Source organism: Parasteatoda tepidariorum, chromosome 2 (assembly GCF_043381705.1).
Source record: "Parasteatoda tepidariorum isolate YZ-2023 chromosome 2, CAS_Ptep_4.0, whole genome shotgun sequence".
Lineage (NCBI taxonomy): Eukaryota > Metazoa > Arthropoda > Arachnida > Araneae > Theridiidae > Parasteatoda > Parasteatoda tepidariorum.
Window position 1 is genome coordinate 41,921,250 of NC_092205.1, and position 24,272 is coordinate 41,945,521.

General features: G+C 29.5%; 2 protein-coding genes across 3 annotated transcripts in view; both read right to left on the reverse strand.

Annotated features, from left to right (window-relative positions):
- The window catches only part of LOC107449843 (NAD(+) hydrolase sarm1), an 86,358-nt gene extending 75,638 nt beyond the window's left edge, over positions 1-10,720 (reverse strand). The window contains exon 1 of the mRNA XM_043042337.2: positions 10,589-10,720. The gene's annotated coding sequence lies outside the window, so the exon portion shown is untranslated. The remainder of the gene's footprint in view (positions 1-10,588) is intronic.
- A 4,241-nt stretch (positions 10,721-14,961) lies between these two features.
- Positions 14,962-24,272, reverse strand: part of LOC107449833 (uncharacterized) — a 202,884-nt gene continuing 193,573 nt past the window's right edge. For both annotated transcript variants that reach the window (XM_043042340.2, XM_043042339.2), the window contains exons 15-18: positions 23,047-23,118; positions 20,795-21,011; positions 18,566-18,766; positions 14,962-16,596 (exon numbers count right to left, since the gene is read on the reverse strand). In XM_043042340.2, coding sequence (XP_042898274.1) covers positions 15,468-16,596; positions 18,566-18,766; positions 20,795-21,011; positions 23,047-23,118 — 1,619 coding nt within the window. In that variant the 3' untranslated portion in view covers positions 14,962-15,467. The remainder of the gene's footprint in view (positions 16,597-18,565; positions 18,767-20,794; positions 21,012-23,046; positions 23,119-24,272) is intronic.

The following is a 24,272-nucleotide window of genomic DNA, read 5'->3' on the forward strand; positions in this document are numbered from 1 at the left end:
ACTTGTACATTTCCTTTAAAATAACTTAAAATGTTTTAAAAAAATGAAAAATAAAAAAAAGGGAAAGAAAAACTGTAGCTTCAAAAGAGAAACTGATTGCAGATTTGAAATCAGAGATACAAAAGTATCTAAGATCTGTTACAAAAATCTTGTGCAATAGAAAACTAAAAAAATAAAAAATAAATAAATTGTCCTTCCGTGTAATTCTCGGATAGTGAAACAAAATGGGCATATCTTCGAATATCAATATTTTGAAAAGAAAAGAAGGAAAAAAAATCTCAGTTGGTGGCGGACATTATCACTCCACATTACCCTTATCAATGAATCATCATAATGATAATATTGCTAAACTCATGAAATTTGATTCTAATTGTAGGTGATAAAAAAAGTACTAAAAGCCATTGAGAATTTATTTTATCAGGAAGAATTCTCGGAATTATGACGTTTCATTTCATTTAACCAATAAAAATTTTAACTTTTATTTACTTAAATAAAGTTAAAAAAATAATCATCTTTTTTTCCCATTATTGACTACATAAAAAGAAACTTCTGTTTTAAACAAGGGGCGTTATACGGTGAAGTGATCTTTTTAACTCTATAATACCTTTTGAAGATATGTTATCAAATAGTTTGAAATGCCATTATTGTATTTATGTATAGGCATATGACTATTGCCCCTAATGTGAATACATAGTAAGCTATACAAGTACATTTTCTACAAGAAATAAGATAAAGTTATGTTAGTAATTTCATGTCTGAAAACAATGGTTATAAAAATATTTATTTTCTAAACTGGGAGTGATATACCATTTACGCTTAGCAGAGAAACCCCTTCGTGACAAGCGGGCCAAAATTAGTGCTCCAAAAATATTTCAAATAGTTTATAATTAAGTCGTTAAATCAAGTTTGCAATTAAGTTAAATCAAATAGATTATAATCAGAATAAATCAAATATAGTTTGAAATGTCATTTATTATATATCATGTATCATTATTGCATAATGTATCATTATTGTATAATGTATCATAATTATATAATGTATCATTATTGTGTAATGTATCATTATTGTATGATGCATCATTATTGTATAATGTATCATTATTGTATAATGTATCATTAATGTATAATGTCATTATTGCATTATCTATATGACTAATGCTATTGCCCCAAATATAAATATATAGTAAGCTATAAGAAAAGCATATTTTCTACAAGAAATAAGATAAAGTTATAATTGCAATTTTATGTCTGAAAACGATGGTTATAAAAGTATTTATTTTCGAAAAGGGGTGGGGATTATATTCCATCTACTCTTAGCAGAGGAACACCTTCATGACATGCGGGACAAAACTAGTACGTACCCCACGCATAAGAAACTAGCACTAGAAAAATTGCAACAAAACTTACTTTAATTGCATCATTTTGGTACTATAATATACACAATCTATACTCTAAAATTCATTTTGATTTATCTGAAGTGTATAATAATACATAAGAGACTTGCACTTTGAAATAATTGGTTCAAAATTTACTTTCATTTTGACGTCTTGATAAACTATTTTCCGTTTCTGCTCTATAGAATAATCTTTTCTCAAACGCATATTATTCACAACGTTTATAAGCATCTTTTCTATAACTGTTAGGTACAGTGAAATGAAATAGCAGTAAGTGCCGACTGATGTGTTGAACGTGGTTAATATGTTAAATGATATGTTGAACTGATATGTCAAACTGTTAGTGCCGACTGATTGAATAGATATATTTTGCGTACATGGAGGGGATGAGATTGATGTGACAGTATCTTGAAAATAAGTAAATACTAGAAGGGCTCTAGCGATAGTCCTCTCCTGAGGCGACCCGGGTTTAATTCAGAACGATGGTTGGTTGACATAAGTATTACTGCAACAAATATACGCACAAAAAAGCTTCATCGCTGACGTAAAATATCCCCAGTGATTGACGAATCATGGGTTAAAATCCCTTTGCCATCGGTCTGGCTGCAGTAAGTTTCCCCACGAATTGAGGTTAGTTCTACAAAAACGTCCTTCTCGAAGTCAAATTTTTCCTAATCTCTGCTTCTGATGTCCCGTTGTCTTCTGGGTTGAGTTCAAAGTTACTACAAAGAGACTACGGAGTTGGATATTGATATAGCCGTAAATCTGATGCGCATAACTATTCAACGCTGATAACAAAAAAACAGTAAAATCTGGTTTAAAATTGTCTCGAAAGTTGTTATATTTTAAAATATCATTGATATGCAGAAGCAATAGCAGGAGGAGGCGTGAAAAGTTTTAGTACAGTAAACGGCAGACATGAAATAATTCTATTCCGTAAAAAACTCTTGATCAAATTACAATAAAAAGTTCCGGCGCTCAGGATGCCGTCACTTTTTACAGTAAATTTTATCTTTACCGGAACATGTTACGGAACAAAAAAAATCTGATGTACCGTAATTTTTGCAATCTGATATACCGTAAAATTACTGAAACACTCTAATTAAATAAATATTCCTATAAAAATTGTGGTATAATATTTGACGGTAAAGAATGGATATTACGGATGATGCACTCAAAGTGCCGGTACTTTATACCGTTATTTGATTCGGAATTTTTTTTACAGTCTATGAAAAAACAATAGTTATAAAGTATTAGTGTCCTTAGTTGTCAATTGGATGTCCTTTGGGCTGTGAATCTCTTCTTCTTCACTCTTTCAAGATTGCAAATTGTGTAACTTTATTACAATATTTTGAAACAATCCAAATAATTTTATTCTTAGTTTTAATTGCATTAAGGCTATTGAATGCTACGAAAATCATGATGCACTTTTTTTTCAAATTTTATGTCTGCAATATCAAAGGATATTGTATAGTTGCGATGGTTGTAACAACCATCGCAACTCGGCTGCTGAGTTGTTACTAGTAAGAGCAGTATTAAAACTTACAAAATTACCATTGCTGGAACTAGATGGTTATTTGTTTGAAATGCTGTTCTGATTGGGGCACTATTCACGCAATATACTTCCGTCTCATTGGTTTAAGGGGAATAAGACGACGCTCGAACAAGCATTTTTAGAGATTCACACTGGGGAACAATTTTGTTCCCCAGTGTGATTGCACTTCAAATCTGCAATCAGTTTCTCACTCTGGGCTACAGTTTCTATCGACATTTTTGGTCTATTTTTTGTTGAAATGTACAAGTTTAAAAAATATCATGTTGCGACAAACTTCAGGATTAAAATTGCATAGGAACTAATGCCCGTAAATATCGTCACATGCCACTAGAAGTGATTCCCTATTATGAATTGTATCATCGTGTGCTTCTGAACAGGTCATAACAGCCCAAGTCGTGTACATTTACATCTACGGGCATAGGTTCTTATACAATTTTAATCCTGATGATGTACCCTTAACTCTCTTAGAAATTTGTCGTAACATTTATGTGACCCCCTTATATAAATAAAGTTTTTTTAACTAGTACAGTGAGCCAAAACGAACGCACTACCCTGAATAACTTTTGATCCAATGATCGGATCTTTACCTTCTATGTTTAATCTTTGTGATTCGCGCTTATTAATTAGTTCAGACGATATCTTAAGTTATGAAATCAGGCACAAAGGCGTACTTTCTCTGAACAAACATACCTTTTTTTTTTTGACGGATTTGGATTTTTGACCCCCAAAATTAAAGAAGTAGCCGCAATCTGGGAAATATGGTCCCCATAGTTTGATCAGGAGAGCGATCCAAAGTTTGACCGCCCCCCCCCCCTATTGTTAATTTAATTTTTTGCGTATTTCACTCAATCCCCAGAACTTTTTAAGTGAATTAAAAAGTGTTTGCATTCAATCATAAAGTTTTTTTTTAAAAGATAATTCCATGTAAAAATTTGGGTAAATATTTACTATTTTTTATTATTTTATTTAATAACAGTCGAAAAAATTTTATCTAATTTTTGAAGTATTTAGTTTTGCATGGCAAAATACAATATTTGAGCAAAATTGGTTGAATAGTTCCTGAGAAATCGAATTTTAAAAAATTCACATATTTGAAATTTGAACTGGATACTTTAAAATGATGCAAAGAATTGTATACCGTATTATTCAAAAATTTTAAGACTATTACTAAATAAAAATATAAAAAATAATAAATATGACCCAAAATGAATTTTTTAAGTGGATTTATATTTGGATAAACGAATTTTACTATTGTGTGAAAAAAATTTAAATTCGGTTAAAAAGTTCTAGGGGTATGGAATTTCGCAAAAAGTAAAATTAACCTTATGGGATCATTGGATCGCTCTCCTAACCATGCTAGGGGAACCATATTTCCCCGATTGCGGCTACCCCCTATATTTCGGAAGTCAAAAATCCGAATCCGTCGAAAAAAAGGCATGTGTTATACAAAAATATAACTTATTTAATAAAAATTAATTTCTCTTATTCTATATAAAAAATTTAATTATTGAAAAATAATTTAAACCAAACAATAACTTTTAATTTCAACTTGTCCAAAAATTGTCTGTTTCAAAAACTATCTGCTAAAAGAAACATAAAATTTGCTTAAAAAAAAGGAGAAAAAAAAACATAAATACAGCGAAGTGGGTAACAAAAATTACTTTTTTAAAAACGTAACAGATAAGTTTTTGCAATCATAGAATTAGATTACTAGAAAGATAAATTTGTTTAAAGCATTGTATTGAATTATGAAATTAAATAAAAAGTATAATTATAATAAAAGTGACTAAAATATGTTTTAAAAGTTTGGTTTCATTTACTAAAATATTGAGAATATGATAAATAATAGTATTACTTTATTTCGTTATTTTTATTTGAAAATATGAAAAGAGGTGAAGAAATATATATACTGTATCTTTTTAGCATTATTTTTCTTAAAATTAAATTCACGACATTTCAGAAATAATCTTCTCTTATGTATCAAAGAGATTTATCTTTATTATTTTCGAAAAAGAATTTCGGAAGGATTGATAATACTACGAAATAAGTTATAAATCGTTTAGTTCATTTGTTGAATTTTTCATTTTATGCATCAAGTATGATTCATGGTGTTACTGTTTCTTTTGACAATTATTTACATATTTATAAAGCTTCCGTTAGATGTTAAATGAAAAGCAATAAAATATTCAACGTAATAGCATTTGCTAAAAGAACTAATATTAAAATATCAAACACGACTTGCAAACAAGAAATTCTTTATTATGTTTTGAGCCATAAATATTTGTTGAATCATGAAATATTGTTAAAAATGTAAGAACAAAAAAGGAAATGTTTATATAGCTTAAAAATTTAAATCTTTAACTGTTAAACTTAGTATTTATTAGGTTGGTGTCACAGTTCATCTGGTCCACTAGATCGATTGCTTATTCACTAGTTTTTCCAAATGGTAGAATTTAAGCAAGGTTGTAATAAACTTGTTTGACTTATGAAGTAATGACTAATAGCATTTGCTAAAAGAACTAATATTAAAATATCAAACACAATTTGCAAACAAGAAATTCTTCATTATTTTTTTAGTTATAAATATTTGTTGAACCATGAAATATTGTTAAAAATGTAAGAACAAAAAAGGAAATGTTTATAGCTTAAAAATTTGAATCCTTAACTTATATTTATTAATACTATTATCTAATACTATTTATTAATACTATTTATTAATATTTATTTATACTTATACTTAATATTTATTAAGTTGGTGTCACGGTTCGTCTGGTCCACTAGATTGATTGTTTATTGACTAGTTTTACCAAGTGGTAGAATTTAAGCAAGGTTATTGTAAACTACCTATTGATTGAATACTTCTGTACTCACACAAATACTTATCAAAAATGTTTTTTCTTTTCTTTTTATCTATAAAATATAGATACAGAAATTCGAAATTTTTTTTGAAAGCTTTATAGTTTGATAAAGAAAAAAATAATTGTCTATTCAGGTTCAAACGATGTGAATTTAAGATTCAAACAGGGTTCAAAGCATGTGAATTAAAAGTGATCATTACGGCAAACCATGTATAACAATTAATTTCGGATGAAAGTTAGCCAAGTAGGTGTAACTTTCCTACCTCTATCTAATCTGTAATCTTAAAAATATTTAATGAAAAATACTTTACTTTCCTAACACGCAAATAACCAATATAAATTATAAAATGCTCCTGTGCAAAAATTATTTCAATGAAATAGCATATTCCCACTAATTTTATTTTAAATTTTTTTCATTAAAAATAAACAACATATCATTTGTTATTTGGAAATTATTCAGTTAATTCTGTTCAGATAATATTTTATCTACAAATTCTCTTGCGATATTCTAGTATGCAATTTCTTTCATAATATAATCAACTAGTTTAATAAATAATATGAGGAATATTACAGATAATTTATACTGATTTATAAATAATATTAGTATTTCCTATTTTCATTTAAATGAAATTTAATGCAGCAAGCTTAACAATCAAAAGTCCTCTACAGTTGTAATGACCACTAAGCCAAGTTTGCCATACATAAATATATATATGCACTCATTCATGTTTGTAATACACCAGTATTCGTGTTGGCGATAGCCTCTATTATGGATTTAAAATGTTATGTCTTTAACACCAATTTCTTGAAAAAATACTTCATAAAAAATGATTATAGCATTCAAGTAATTACTTATAATCATGGGGGAAAATTGCTAACATTTTGATGACTGGAATTTTAAAAATTACCTTAGTTATATTTCTTAAAAAGTTATTTTTTATTCATATAATAGTAGTATAATGTTAATAAAATAATAAAAATCAACTTAATACTCAAATTATAATAGCTCATATTATAAATAATGATTAACTGGTTGTCGAACGCGTGTAATTTTCTATGAGAAAAAAAGTATAAAAAAGGAAATTCTTTCTGAAATGTACAATTAAACACCGGTATTTAACTTTTTAATAAATGCACCTGCACTCAATTATTCTTTAGCTAATTAGTAATTTCACAAAATTTTTTTATCAGTAATAAATGTAAAGAGAACTGCTTTGTTAGAACCCAAACAGCCACTATTAATTTTTTTAAAAAAATGCTTCTCAGATTAAAGGAATAGTACTACTAATATTAAAAAATCACAAATTAATAGTTTTCATCAGCATGTTTATTAACACCAGAAAGCAAATCTGATAAAAATCGCCTATGCAGAGACGATCTTAAATTTTGAATATCTGGCTTTTTCATGTCTGTGTCTCATTGTTACCTCATGTCACTTCAGTGTGTGGCCTGCGTAAGGTTATCTGAAACCACATGTTTATTTTATTTATTTTTATGTTTTTAAAGCGCGTTTTGTTTTATAATACTAAATAATTTAAAATCAACGGTAATTGTTAATAAAAAAAATATCGTACTAAAAAGCAAATTTAAGAGAGAAATAATACTACTTCGTTGAGGATAGATGTAAAAAAAAAACACCAATATTATTATTGACACCAATAATTAATTTTGGTAATAGTTGCAAATTGAATTAAAATTATAAGTTACGTACAAAAAGACTTAATTAATGGAGAGATTGCACTAATTCATTTAATCGAGGGTAAAATGTCGCCAATCTGTTATTTGAGTCAATGATGCTTAATTAATTTTGGTAATAGGTACTAATAGAAAGAAAAAAAATATTATCTGTACTAAACAGTAAAATTAACTGAGAAAAAGTACTTAATGTTTGGTACGGGGAACCATGAGAAGTCGCCTTGCTATTATTGACTCCAATGATATTCAATTTTGAAAAATGGCACTACTGGCATCATGGTAAATAGTGCAGTTTTAATAAGTACCAAATATACTCTTATAAAGTTACACCGCATTTTAAAACTAGCTTGTAGCTCTGATAAAAAGAAATTAGTTTATTATGCTTTCTGTAGTACTTATTTATTTTTAGTTGCGCCAGGTTATCTGAATGATCAACGCGATCGTGATAGCAAAAGCGGACGAGAACCTCCCATGGTTAGCCTGACGGCAAGGGTACTCTAACCCATGATTCGTCTACCACTGAGGATATTTTACGTCAGTACTGCGATCGGATCAAGCCCGATGCGAAAGTCGTATCGACCAACCATCGCTGGGATTCGAACCCGGTTCACCTCAATGGAAGGCGAACGCTTTATTCCCTGAGGCGTCGCGGCTCTAATTGAGATTAAAAGAATATAAGATACAAACTAAAAAGTAAAATTAATGGAGAAAATGTACACATTAATTACGGAGAATCGTAAAAAGTCACTATAGTATATCTGACACCAATGATGCTTAAATTTGGTAATATGCACTACCGGTATCATTGTAATATTTGCAGTGTACTCTTATATACGAACAAAATATTTTATGAGTAAATTTAGTGCCGATTACATCTACTCCAAAACTGTATATTCTTATGATAGATTTTTTACGGACCTTCGAATATATACGCAACGGAGAAAGTACTTGATTATAGTAGTAAATTTTAAATATTATGTGTTGCCTTGAGCAACAGCATCATGCCAAATGATAATGAATACAGTTAGTCTATATATTAACTACTAAATACGAGTTTTACTTTATTTAATAATGTAAAGCAACCGAGAAAGGCAACAAATACTAATAAATAAATTTAAAAAAGAAATATTGTAATTATTTTAGCTTTATTATTTGTTTCAATATTTGTCTTAAAGGTTTTGCATGATTTTGTAGCGTTGTTCAGTCTAATTGATACTTAATATTTTAACGCCGTGCGAAGAACGGGAATTTAGCTAGTTTATACTTTTTTTTAAACCGTGTTTCTAAAAAATTCTTTATTTACGGTAATTGAATAGAACACAAAAACATTTATATATTTAAAGGTAATAATGAGGATGTCGAACTGTTTAGAAGAAGCGTAAAAAATAAGCCATATTATTATTGACAACAATGATGCTTAATTTAGGTAATGTATGCATATTGAAATGAACGAAATAAGTTATGAGCTAGGAAGCAAAACTAATGGAGAAAAGATATTTATTTGTCTAGAAGAACTGTAAGAAATCATCATACAATCATTGATGACGCTGATGCTTAATTAATGCTGGTAATATGTTAATTGATATAAAAACTTAACGTACTAAAAAGCAAAAATAATGGAGATAATATACTTATTCATTTTGAGGAGCAGTAAAAAAAATTGCCATATTATTATTGACAATAATGCTTTATTAATATTAATAATATATATTAATTGAAATAAAATAAAATAAGCTATGAGCTAAAAAGCAAAGTTAAGCGAGAGAAGGTTAATGGGAAATTCGTCTAGGAAAACCGTAGAAAATCGCCATTTACAGATGACGCTAAATTATTGTGTACTTCTGACAGTAATGTGTAGTACAGGTAATTGGTGTAGTTTTGATAAAAATTCCACAACGTGTTCTCCGTAGTTGTAAAAAATAATTTTTGTGGTAGCGAAGATAGTGTATTAATATTTTAATGATTTAGAATTAAAAGAACTTTTTTCCTTTACTACCTATAACAGTAAATTAAAGGTCAGATAGAGAAATGGTCATGCTCCAAAAACCTTATCAAATTCTAATAAGAATTCTATTTTCTTAGAGAAATTTCGGCTTTAGTTGGCTGTCACTGACAAATGTATTTTTCACAAAACATAAATGTTGAAGGGTTATGTAATGCGTCAAGTTAAAGTCAAGCAAAAACGGTTCTGTTACATTGAACATACCCATATTGATACAACCACTTTTTGTTATTTTCTCAGATCCCCTAAAAATGTCACCTACATGATTCTTTCATCAAGCTCTTTAATTGTGCTTTTCCGTTTTAAACATGATTTTGTAATTTTTCTGTACTGATTTATTAATTCTTTACTTTTTTTTATTCATCCTCCTGTGCGAAGTACGGGTATTTAGTTAGTTACATTATAAAGTAATCGTATGATAATATTTTATTATGCAACTTTTGATTATAAACATAATTTAGCTGCAATTTTTCAATTATTAAACGGTAAATGAGTTTTATTCATTTCTTAAAAATAAATTTTACGCAAACATGTGTCCAGTCAACATTTGCAATTCAAACAATGAATGTACAGTAACTATTTCGAATTTTAAAGTGATGTTTGGACGTACAATTCCTAAATAACTTCTTTAGTGGAAAAGAAATTAACCAGTGTTTATAGTAAACAAAACGTTTAACATAGATTTAAAAAAAAAAGAGAGAAAGAAAAAAAAAGGAAGAAAAAAAATTGGGCTGGAAATTGTAATAGTAACAAATTAATAAAAACTAAGTTCATATGTAATCAGAAACTATATCACGATAAAAACAGAAACTTTATCTTTGACAACAAATCTGTTATAATACAAAAAGAAAAGGATCTTTTTATGGAATAATTTTGATGCAATAATCTGTGCATCGTTAATATACAAAAATGATAAATAGTGATCTCATCTCCCTCGCATATCTAAAATTGTATTCGTTCAATTATCAACCACGTTAGAATTTGATTTTGTTTGGCAAACGGAATCAACTGAAATAAATATTTGTTTCCCAATATTCATTCGAAAAATCGAGCATTTTAATTTTGCTTAAAATGTAGCACTTACTTGGTACCATGATGAGAGATAATTTTTATTATTTCCAATGAAAATAATGAATTCAACATCGATTTCTTAAAAGCAGCGTTTCCAATCGCCCCTACTAGCATGGCTTTCTTACGATACTTTCGAAATGAGCAGTGAAGGACATTTGACAGGCGTTTTAGATAGCGCCATCTGGCGTAAATAATGAAAAATAGTCACCAATTATGTTTTGATCATTTCTTCCATTAATTTCGTCTATTCTTATCGAGAACAAACAAACTTGAGTAAAGATTTTATCCTTCGAAAATAGAACACAAACTTAATTGGAAAAGAAAATTTTACTTAAGAATTGAGGCTGCATGAAGCTAAAAATGTTCTCGCCTAAATAGAATAAAGCTTCTAATCACGAATCGAGATAACGAAGGTATTGTTACGTTTACATCAAAGTCAGTCTCGTGTTTGAATAATTCATAGCAGCTGATCACGCAAATCATCAGGTTTGGCCAAGTTTTGAGAATTATTAATTCTTTGCGACTTAATAGAATGCTTAATAATAACACAATATTTGTTTTTCGGTGTTTAGAAAGGGTGATCCAATTCCTGAAATATGTCATTTTACTAATTTATGAAGCTCTTTTAACGTATTTATAATATTAGGAGCAGTTAGTCGTCGTGAGAGAGTCAAAACATTATGAATTAAAAAAAAAAAAAAATTGGAATTGAACAAACTAGTCAGAAAAAAAAATATAGATATATAACTTTCCAAAATTTGCTTCAAATTTAGAAAGATTATAAATTCAAGTATATGTGTATAAAATATACACTGGTTGTTCCGTAATCACCATTAGATCGAATTTTTCAAAAAAACAAATTTAATGAAATAAAAAATAAATAAACAAAACAGTGAGAAGTTTAAAATATTCACCTTCTGTTTCGTTGTACTCTGAACGTCAATTATATTCAAGAAACTGATGAAATTAATTAACTTTAGTTACTATAAAAATTAACCATTTCAGATATGCACCATTTAAAAATTAAAAAAAAATCGGTCAAGTTTATTTTTAACAAGAATCTCCAGTCGTTGCGTTTTAAAGCACTATCGGCATGACTGGGCAGCTAATTTACAATCCAGCGGGCTTTAACGACTTTCTTTTCTCGGAGATTTTTCTCTTGGTTGTAGTTGGGCGCAATTATAATGCAGGCTTTTATTTCTTTTGAAATTTATTACCTGAACTCTAAGTCAGTTTTTTTAAATATTTATTTATTTAAGAAAATGCCAAAAAAGAGTGTGGAACATCAAACACCGCTGGATTGGAAAATCGTTATTGCGCATGCTCCGTTTGAAACGATGTTATTGGTTAAGAAACAAACTATGAGAGAAATGTACTTATAGTATCATAAAACTTGAATAGTTTTCAAAAGACTTGTACTTTTGATGTCCCATAGCTATAAGTTATTTTAATTACTGAAATAAAATTCTAAATAAGATTTTTAAGCGTTCAAATTCATTTACTATATATTTTTTGTAAATGTAGATACATATAAATTAGTACTTAATGTCTGTGTAGTATGTCAGATACAACTAAATTGCTATATTTCAACATTGTGTGCTTTTATCTATCTGCAATTAAACCAACGATTAATTGCAGATAATTTAAATTTATCTGCTAACTGTGAAAATAGTGTCATATGTCACAGCTTATCTAATATAGTTTTAAATTATCTCTGTTGAGTTGGCAAAAATAGGTACCATGGCCCCTGGGTGTTCTATTATTAGATAAGGAAGCTATTTTAAGAAATGTCAATATATTTGCTGCATTCTACGAAAATACAACTAAAAAAAGGTGTGGATGTTTTATTTATTTACCCCTCTATTGCTAGCATAATTATTTAAAATTAATTGTTTAAAATTATTTTTTTTTACAAAGTGCATAACCAAATTTTCAACAAAAAATAAGCGCCTTTTAAGTACTTTTCAAGCACTCAAAAGTATAATTTTTGAGTGCATAATAATTTTTTTAAAGTGCTTAAAGCACTTTAAAAAAATATCATTAATTAGGCAGGGTTGGAAATTTTTTGACAATTGACGGTTTTATCTTGTTTTAACTGTCATGTCAAAAAGAAAAACTTTTTGGCATTGTTTTTGACAATTGTCAAAAATCAGGAAATTTTGAAGCAGGTAAAACGAATGGCGTTTTCATAAGCTACGGACTAACAATAAGCCGAAATAGACTGGGGTTGAATGAATTGTGAAAATGTTGAATAGTGAACTGTGAATGTGAACTGTGTCTTATAGCATAGCATAATTCGTAGCGAAAATGAACATGGTAAAGGAAAAATTAAGCACTTTTTAAAAACACCCAATGAAAAAAGCACCATTAAAGGCTTTTTAAAAAACGAAAATAAGCACTTTTTAAAAACGCTACGCACCCTGTATATATACTATAACTGAGGTAAATAAAATACACACATTAGGGATTGTAAATTAATATATAAGTGAGGAAAAAACAAAAGCGGTTTTGAATCACTAGTAAGGAAAGTGGCATAAAATTTTTAAACAGTTTGATTTAACTTGGAGAGGGGTTTCTGATACTTGTTTTTAACTGCTCAGTTTATTTAGGTAATCAAACTGGTTTTGACGATTTTTTGTCCCATTCTTCGCAGTAGTGATCAGTCTGATTTCTATAGAATTTTTGTTTTATTTCTTTTTCACTTAAATATTAATTTAAGACTCTTAATTTAAGATTCTTAATTTAGATTTTTTTTTACTTCATCTTTCACAAGGCTTTTAAAGATGCATAGTAAGAAAATTCATTACAGAATAAAGTGTACTTTTTACAAAGCAAAATTTTATAAAAATGTGATAGTGTAAACATGTGATTAGGTAAATTGAAATTATTAGGGGGTACACAATGTGGCCCTACAGGTTACTATGATATATAATAGGGTGTTGAATACCGTTAAAATGAGGAAATTCAATATAAATTTTCTGTATTTCATCATTACCCTATATTTCCCCTTAATATTATATCATAATATTCAAATAATAAGCAATTTTTTTTATTATTATTTACGAAATTACGAATTTTTGAAAATCGTGGTCAACAGGTAATATGAAGACTTCTGTCATCCATATATCGTGGAACATTAAAAAATGACTTGTGTGAAAAACTAAATAAGAGAATGAAAAAAACTTAAGTTCGGACAACGTATTGAAACGAATGGTTGAGTTTGAAAATTTTACTTCAAAAAGCCTTAGAAAACTTATCCATGACAAGGCTAATGGGACATTAATTTACCTAATTTATAATTATCTATTATTAATGGGTCGTAATAAAAAGTATCATTGTAATTAGGAGTTGTTTTTAAGAGACTAATTATATTTTGAGGCAGAAATGTTATTTCTAAAAATATGCTACGGTGAATGGTGAAGTTTAATTATGTTATGAAAGTTGAGAATTCTAAATCTGAAATATATATACTATGTATTTACGATTCTACTCAATTCATTCATTAACTGTAACTTGATTTTATAAGCAATGGGGCATTCTTTCGAAAAAGAAGATTCTACTTTGAAATTTGATTAATATTCAGGTCTTTATTTTCTTGGTAAATTTTGAGAATAATTTTTCTGTCTAGTAACACCAGACATAAAATAATATGCAACTCAAAAAGCACCATGATTGTTTTATTTATTAAAATGTAATTGTATCCAATCTATAATTTTTAAAAAAAAAAATAAGAAGACATTTTTGTGCAATTAACTTTATAATAGCTGATTTTTAATAGTTTTTTAAATGTAATTTTTTTAAAATAAATTTTATATTTTAGGAAATATTTTAAAAAATTAGCAGATTTTCTGACTGCGATGTAATTGCGAATATTTTGGGCAATACCTTAAAAAAACAGACTGTTTTTTTATTATTTTAGACTATTAAATTTAATACCGAAAACTCAATAAAGTACAGTATCTTCAGAAATATAAAAACTACTGAAATTGCGTGAAGATTGATCGCAATATTAGTTTTAAACCATGGCTCAGTGATTAAGGCACTGAACTGTCATTGTGACAAACTAGGGTTCGATCCCCAGCAGCTGTTTCAAAGTCATTCAGCTTCAGATCGTCGGGCACCAGCTTGTCTGGGAAGTAAAGGTGGCCTTTGTGCAGTGCTGACCACATTTTCACAATCATGTGGTAGGTTTCAAAATTGTGGAGGATTAACCCCCACAAGCTGTTGCGGGAATACACTACTTATTCGTATTAAACCATTGTGTCAGACATATTTGAGATTCCATTAAGCTTGATCGATATATTTTTTTTAAAAAGTGTCAATAATGAAGTATGAATTAATGAGTAAATATAACATTAGGCCTAGAAATCATAATACGCAAAGAAGTAATGTTAATGATTTGTTTTATTTACAACAAAAATTGTGCACAGTATATTTAAAATAAAAATCAAAAACGCACATCTCTCTCTCATTTGCACAAACACTCACACACACACTTGTTGGTCTGTATTTATACAACAATTACATAAAAAGATATTGCCATTTTTTCATCACTTTATTCAAATATGCAACATCACTTCAAATGTCTTAAATAACTTTCAAATTAACTCAAGCACACAATTTTTTTTTTCGCCAACCAGCAAATGACATTATTACGAAAGCCCGATTTGCTCAGCCACAATGATTCTTGCAAAAATTTTATCACATAACAAACATAACACCAAAATATAAATTATGCCTAATAAAATTCTCTGGAGACATGATGCATGGTTTGTCAAGAAAAGTACTCTATCAGTGCGTATCTTTTTTACATATACAAGAAGAAGTTTATGTACACAACCTTATTTATATATATATATATCTAGCTAGGTCCCCCAGCTTCTTCACATCTGTCATAACCTTAAATGTGCATCAAAGTCTGTTGGATGTCCATTTACTTCTCGCCTGTCTTTGGCAAAGAAGGACTCTGGCAAGTTCAGCACGCCAGCTCCAGGAATCAGTTTATGAGCTGACATAGGAGATGAAGTTCTTGTGGTGGGAAAACCTGTATGATTTTGAACAGGGAAAGTACAGGGTATTAGAGGAGGAGGAAGTCCATTCAGCACACCTGGAGGACCAGCTTTCGTCCTGCCAGATGTGCTGCATAAACTGTTGAGGAACGGACTAACTGGAGGGGAAAAGAAACTAGATGCTGAAGCCGGAGGCAACGTAGGAGGTGTTGCATAGGGAGATTCGTTTGTCCTTAATGGTGGTGGGAGTAACTTCGAGCGATCGTATGCTGCCTGAGCAGCAGCTCGCTCCATGTCTAACACATTTGACAGTTGCCGGGAAAGTTCACTGTTAGCAGCATCCCTAGGAGACATCACAAGTTGTTCAAACCTACGAACATCGTGTTCAGATCGACCTTGAAGGATTTCCCGAGTCCTGTAGTGATCGACAGCAGCACTTGGTATTGTTGTGACAGTTGGACTTGGCGTCAAAGGCCCCCACAGAGGAGATGTCTGTGAATGATGCGCCAGAGGATCCTTTGCAGGTGACGGTACTAGGCCATGAGGACCCATCACCCGTGAGGGATCCAGAGAATTCAAACCTAGAGGCACTGAATTGTGCATAACACTTCTTGAAGAGACCAGAGACACTGGATCTGATGCATCAGACTGAGGAATGCTTCCAGGCCTTTTGCGCATTCTGTCATCCCCAGGCATTCTCGAACTTCTGGAGACAGGAACAGGTTCATCATCTTTCCTCTCCTGTTTTATTTTCACTTCCATTCGCTGGGGATGCTGTGGGTACACATGCCTTTCTAAGGCCCCTTCATATTTTATAGGATGATTAGGCGGCATAATAGGAGACCTGGGAAGATCTCGAGAGTCCCTTGCTCTTTCCCATTCGCGTGACATTGCATGATGATGAGAGTGATGTTGATGATGCTGAGAGTGATGAAGATGATGATCCCTGATTTCACCATTCATGACTATGGAACTTTTCTGTAAATGATGTTGCAGCCTGAGTTCTCTATCCCTAAAATAAAGAAAAGGATATTTTATATGGATTTCACACAAAAATATAGTTTTTAAGTCACTATAGAAGAGCAACTGAATGATCTGTAACAAGTAAGGGCATAGACATGCCATAAAATTCTTTATTGATAATAGATTTTTTTTTTAAAAAAAGTGATTATTACAGCAATAATGTGTTTGAATAGTTTACTAATTTTGTCAAGTATATTGCAGCATTCAATTGCTGCAGTTATATGCAGACAATTCTCATTTGATAACAAGGCCAACACTATCTAACTTTAATTCTAAAGGTACTAACCAGACTAAAATTTTAGCTCGTCACTATTTTCATGAAAAATATGAACAATTTTTGAAATTTTTTACAGATGTAAAGCAATGAATTTTTTTTTTTTTGTGTGTGTGTGTGACCAAAACCACAAAGGAATGTAGAAGCTGAAAAATTGAATCATATTTATTTTGAAATAATAATAATGACTTAAAATAAGGTTGGCATAAAGTTCTACAGTGTCATCGATTGTCATCCACTTATCATTAGCATAAGAAAAATATCAGAAATGTTCCCAAACTTTTAATACTTTATGTTTACAAATTGATGTTTTGTCACACTAAAATGCCTTTTGTCAATTGCAGTCTAACTTTCAATTTCTGTTGAGGGGGGCATTTATAAAAATTCTAAGCAAATCCTCAAGTCTTCAAACAGATTTGGTATACTGTTTTCAGTCTATTGTGACATTTCAACCAACACCTATAGCATACAAACACAAAATTTTGATTAACAAAATTTACAAGCCATCCCTAAATATTCAATCGCTAGTGACGAGTAGAAATTTCACATCCTGCTATTATGATTGTCTCCAATTTTAAAACAAAAGCAAATTTTAATCTACGACACGATATGACACTGCATTAAATAGTTTTTTCCTGGTGACAGATCATGCAATTTTCCAAACAGATGATCCTAAATATAAACAAACGCAAGAACTTGGTTTATAATGGTTGTAGATCGACAGATTTTATGCCGTCAACTGACTGAAGGTTACAAGTTCTCTTCTCTGTACATGAAGGCAGTAAGTGACAGTATGATTGTTTTTGGAGAGGAAGTAGCTACCAAGCAATTCAGCAACAAGTTGACTTGTAATTTTAGAAAATATGTCTTTTAGCATCAAATTAAAATGGTAAGAGTGTAAAAATAGATTTTGGCATTTGGTAGTTTAAACACAAGAAATAAAGACAAAGCATTATCTTTTTTTCCCTTCCGTATGGTCAACTTTAAATTAAGTTTAGACATATTTACTAAAATTTCACTTGAATGTTCCTTCACAATTCTACAATTAAGAATTTCCTTCAAAGTTATTTCTAAAAATAAATTGCTTGTCACTGGGGCAAACAAGAAGCTTTAGGGATTTAAGAGTAAGCTGGGTAAAATGAAAGGCAATATTTTATATGTTTAACTATTTATCAAAGAAATTTAGGAAAGAATGTGGATAATTCTTCAATTTTAATGGTACAATAGTACTAAATTTGTGACAAATGCCATTGGACTATGAAAAAAACTGTAACAACCTGATAGAAAATGTTAAATATCTTTATAAATGAGTAAAGCTTATTATCAATGCCATGATAACAAAATAATTATTGATATTTAATGGATGGTAGTAAAAACTTAAAATTAGTTGGAAGCTGTCTAAGTGCAAATGTTGATTTGATCACATATTGAAAATTTCATCGGGAAATAATGTATATTAAAATTAACCCAAGTTTAAACAGTCAGACTTCTATTAAACGGACTTCCATTTTGCGATTTTTTTCGAGAAACCAAGAACATTATGGATTATGATTTACAGATTATGATTTTTACAAAGTTAAATTTACTTTAAGCCAATAAATAAGTGTAATTACAAATCAACATATCTAAATAATTAACACAATTAAGTATGCACTATTTATGGCACAAATAATTCCATCCTAACCTTTCTTTCTGCCGTTCATGTTCTCTTCTTTCAAGCTCACGTCTTTCATGTTCTCTTCTTTCCATCTCTCGTCTTTCCATTTCCCTTCTTTCATGCTCTCGTCTTTCTTTCTCTTTGCGTTCTCTTTCTTTCCTTTCTTGTTCTTGCCTTTCTAACAATTCTCTTCTCTCTTGCTCTCTTCGTTCTTGCTCCCTACGATCCCTATAATAACAAGATAAAAATTTAGAGCATGTAATAATCATATCATTTTCAAAATACTAACATGCTTATTGCTAAAATTATTTTCATGACTAATGAACAGGTCTAGATTTAAATTTCAATATCTAAGTATTTATATTAGCGAACAATGTTAATTAAAAAAAATATTAATCTCTCTTCAAGAATCAAATTTTGGAAAGTTAAAGTTTAACATTGTGATAGACAATAAGCTTATACATTTGTAAACTTTGTTGCTTTGATTAACACTTTATTAAAATAGAATGTTATCAATATCAAGAAGCTAACCACTATTTGAATGATGAGAAAACTGGTAAAATTTAGTGTAAAAAGTACAGTAAAGTTTTTTTTTTAATCTGATCAAAAAGAGGGGCTTATTTTATTAAGTTCTCTATTTAAAACTACGTTTTTTCTTTGTTAATAAAAGTGAAAGAAAATAGAGGTTTTTCTACACTTTTACTAAAAATAAGGAATTAATGAAGAAAAGTGACTTTAATTTGTTTTAACTTCATTGTTAAATAATAAATTCAAAAAGTTTCATGTTCAAAATTAAGATGTCTAATTAAATATATGAACAATCGAAAATATACAATCTCAATTCTATATGTGAAATAAATCTTTGTTCTCTGTTATTTATTCTTATCAAAACCTTTGTTGTAGTTACATTAAATGGATGTCTCTGCATATATGGCCAAGTCATAGACTAAATACTAACATTTTCTTCATGATCAATAATGTACTGGTTCAGGTTTTACGTTTGATTCAAGAGTTGGATGGTCGAATCAAAGTCTGCTTCTGGCACCAGTCAGTGTGTCGACATAAAAATATCTCAGTGGTAGAGGGAACATGGATTAGAATCGTCTGGCCATCAGGCTAACTGTAGGAGGTTTTTGATTATGAGGCTACAGAGTCGAACATTGATAGTTGTAAACTCAGAATTGGGTCGGCTGTTAAATGCTGTTTATAAAATAAAATAAAATTGGCTATTGATAATGGGATGAGGAATTTTTCCATGGAAATATGTATCAATAAATGGCTCATGGTTGCCACAGAAAAAAAAAATGAACAAAATAGTTGCTTTTAGTTGTCTTAATAAGAACAAAAATTTTTTCAGAAATATGTCTAAAATTTTATTAAATTATTTAATTGTCATATACCATGATCCATTTAGTGAAGCTGGGGGCAAATATGATAATTTTTATATCAAAACAATTAGTATAAAGATTACTTTTAATTAATAGAATTTGTTCAAAAAAAATACTCTATATTAAAAAACATATTTTTCTAAAAAAACCATTGATTTAGAAAAAATTAATATATACATATATATATATATTGGGAAAAGTGATTATTCAAATTTGAAATTCACATATCGTACTAAAGATTGGGTTTTTAAAAATCCTGTAGAATTTCGCAGCAATAACCATTGAAAGGCGATCGAGAAACAAAATAGACCGACAATGGAATCTGTGCTAATTGAGTGCATTAAAAAGTGATGACTCAAATTTGCAATTCAAAATTTTTTATTCTTAAAGAAAAAAAGATTCATTGTTTGTAGAAGCTCCCGCAAACGGCAGGTTATCAACCCAATTTATGCTAAGAATCATTGCTAGGAGCACAGAAAAGTTTCCTAATAGTCTCCTTTTCCCGAAATAGTTGCTTTTTCAGCCTTTTTAGAGGCAGAAAAAGTTTCCACAGTCACTCCGGGCCAAAAATAGTTGCAAATAGTCACATTTTAGTCGCCTGCAGCTTTGTAGTAAATATTAGTCAAGATATATTCCACATTAAACGTATTATAGATACAGCCTGATAACAGATTCAAGATGTAGGATTGGAATCAGTTTCGGAGAATTAAATACTGCATTTCATAATCCATTAATTAAAATGCTAATTTTTTAATTTAAAATTTAAAGATTAAACTATTTGGCAACAGTAAATGGACAAAGACAGTGAATGATTTATAATCACTATGTAAATATATTTATCAGTGATAAAAATAAGACTGATGGTAACCTTTCTTCTTTCTCTCTCCTTTCCTGCTCAGCCCTCTTCTGTCTTTCCTCTTCCCTTTTACGCTCTTGCTGCAAACGCTCTCGTTCTGCTTCCTCTTTCAGGCCGCCCCACGGAGTGCCACCAGGGAAAGGAAGTGTTGTGCGTTGTCCCCAAGGATCTTGAGTTGTTAAACACGTTGTTCGTAAGTCTGCACCAAGCATAGAGGGTCCAGGAATACCTACAAGTTTTATACATTCATTAGAATAAGTATAGGGAAGTTTAGTACAAATCTAAATCAAATGTACATAACAAGTTAAATAATAACAGTTGTCAGTTGCGTACAAAAAATAACTCATGTTGAATAAAGATACAATTTTATTATTTCTTGTTGAATTGAGAAGTTATCCAAATTTTATTGAAAAGTTGTGAATTAGAGTATGAGTTTTATCAATTCAAAATATACAGATATATAATATACAATGAAATACAGATTGACATGGTCCTGCCATCAAGTGCAATGAAGAATTTAAAAAGGAGTATTACACATATTAATTCTTCATCTGCAGATGGATTGAAATAAAAATGACAAATCATCTGATTCCAGCTATAGAGTATAGCATAATGGTTTACTGCTACTACTATGTGTAGAAATGTTTGTATTTGCTATAAGTAGACGTAAAAACTACTTCAACGCAAATATTTTCTAATATTCAATCATAGCTTTGTTATAAAATCATCGGAGAATGTTTTAATCAAAAAACATATATGATTTGATAGGGTAAAAACCCTTAAGAAATGACAAAATTGTGAAATTACAGTGACCTCTCACTTATGCACCGCCTCTTTTATGCGCCTTTTTCATTTATACGACGATTTTTATAGGTCCCAGTACATTAGATAGGAAAATAATGATAAACATCCTTCGTTTATGCGTCGCTCTAAAAATAAATTTTTCAATTATGCGCCGAAATTTCAGGTTGGCATTTTAATTTTTTAATCCTTTAAATATTTCTTCTTTTTAAAAAAAAATGTTTTAAATTAAAAATGAAGCAAATAAGCAATCCTTGTTACAGATAAGAAGAAATATATGTTATTAGATCCTATTGAATTTGCGTCCCCCTATGACCTTTTCATTTCTGCTGTTTCTGGAAAGACATTCCATCTAAAATTTAGAATAGGGTGTCTTATCAGTTTCACCAACAACAATGAAAGCCCATTCAGCTTTTAGAAAATGACCATTCCTCTTGTCCAGAGGTTAGTTTTACTCCCATGCTGTTTTCTAGAAAAAAAAGACACCTGGAATACGAAAGATGAAAGAGACCGCGATCACTTACTTGCAGTCAGATGGACATTATGAGTAAATGAAAGGAGGTGATCTATTTAGTGACGGACGTACTTGAACAACTTATTGTGCAGCATATTATGACGTCAAGTACTTTTCTTAGAAATTTATCATGTGATGTTCCACCGCCTCCCATAAAACTCAAATTTTTTGTGAAGGACTGTTCATTTATATCTGACTGAAACTTGTGGACGATGAGAAGGTGGTGAAAGCTACTGACGAGATGATGAAGTTCCTCCAAATCACACAGCAGTATTGAAAACTTTAGACACTATTCCTGACTATTTACAATTTACTTTTGCTTCTGAAACTCCCCCTTATCCCATTTATATGAACTGGAAAAAACTGTTTTTGAAATACATCGGCAAAAACAAATACAAACATGTATTAAGATTATTTTAATTGTCTTAAGGTACGTTAAATTTTTTCTTTGTATAATTATAGTAAATACCAAAACAGTATAAATATTAACATTTAATCTTTAGAAACATATTTATTCATATTGTCACTGCAATTTACGTTGTGTTTTAGAATTTTGAAGTTTTTCACTCATGCGCCTGTTTCACTTATACGCTTTTTTCTCTTGGCCCCTTGCACCGGTGCATAAGTGAGAGTTCACTGTATTTGTTTCGAAATATAGTATTAAAATGGCTACATGTAAAACTAACTATGAATTTTTAAAGATGAGATTTTATGTATAAAACTTTAGAATTAAGTAATTGTAGAACATGGAAACTTAAAAATTTATCATTTATACTAGATTTCTTATTTACTCAATTCAACTAATAAAGAGTTTTATTGTGGTTGCAAAATGCTGAAATATATTTGTCTCAATCTTGCAAAGATTTATGTTTTCTCAAGCCAGATCTCTTAAGTCATTATAGATTTCTTAAAATAAAAAAAGGGAAAATTTAAATAAATCAAAGCATACCCAGAGGACCTAAGCCACTAAATCCTGGAGCTGCTCCAGCAAAACTAGGATAACCAGGTCTGGCAAAAGGACCTAAAAAAGAAGAAATAATCAATACTTTCAATTCTGAAGTCAACAATGAGCTTTATATTTACCCGATAAGGTGTATTTTGCTGAAGAGAAGTACTGAAAGATATAAAGAAAATAGTAATTGCAAAGATTTTTTTTTTTTTTTTTTAATTGGGATGTTTTGGACAAAGATTTCTTTTTAAAAAGTATGCAATGAGTTTAACAATATTGGAAAAAATATAATTTTGTGAGTAATAAGATTAAATCATTAGATGGAATTAAATGTTTAAAATATTACATTTAATGAAAGTACTTTTATCTTTATAAAAGCTAGTATAAAGTCGTAAGATTTTGAAAGTTCTCTCTTTGAAAGTTTCTTGAAGTTAAAACTTTCCTAGGTTTTGAGCAGGGATGTAATGAATAGTGATTCGGCCGAATAGCCAAATATTCGGAGAAAAATTGACAAAATATTCAGCAAAAGGGCAGAATACTAAATGGTGGCCAAATAATCCTTACATACCTAGTTTTGATCAATCAAAATTTACAACAAATTATAAGTAATGCCCTAAATGTCTAAAAAATCAACAAAAAAAAGAATGACAGAAAGTAAGAAAAGAATTTTTTATATGATTTACAAAAAATAAAAAAAGTAAAGCAAAAACTAAAAAAATAGAACTTAATCAGCAAAATAAATCCTTATTAAAAAACAAAATCAGATTAATAAATCTTGGATGTCAAATTTTTCGAAGTGAAGAACAATTTCTAAGTTAAAATAATTATGTATAATAAAAAATAATCACATTTTTTAAAAAAGAATCATGTTCCATTAATTAAAATTAAAAATAATACCAAACTAATTTTTATTTATCGAAAGTTAATAATACAAAGATTCAATTTGATTCATATACAATTATACGAAAAGAGGAATTAAATAAATAGCAGAAAGGCATCATGTCTGTACAATTTCAATAAAAAAAAAGACATTATAATTCTTAAATTCAATAATTATTATTTTTTTTTGTTACATTGGTTAATGTTATAGATTTACTACAAACTTAAAACAAAGTTTTTGACAGATGTGGCTTTTTTCCTCACATTTCTAGTTGTATGCCAAGAGCAAGCATTTTAAAATATTAAGATAGTGTTTTCAATTCTTAAATCCAGCAAACAAGTAAAAA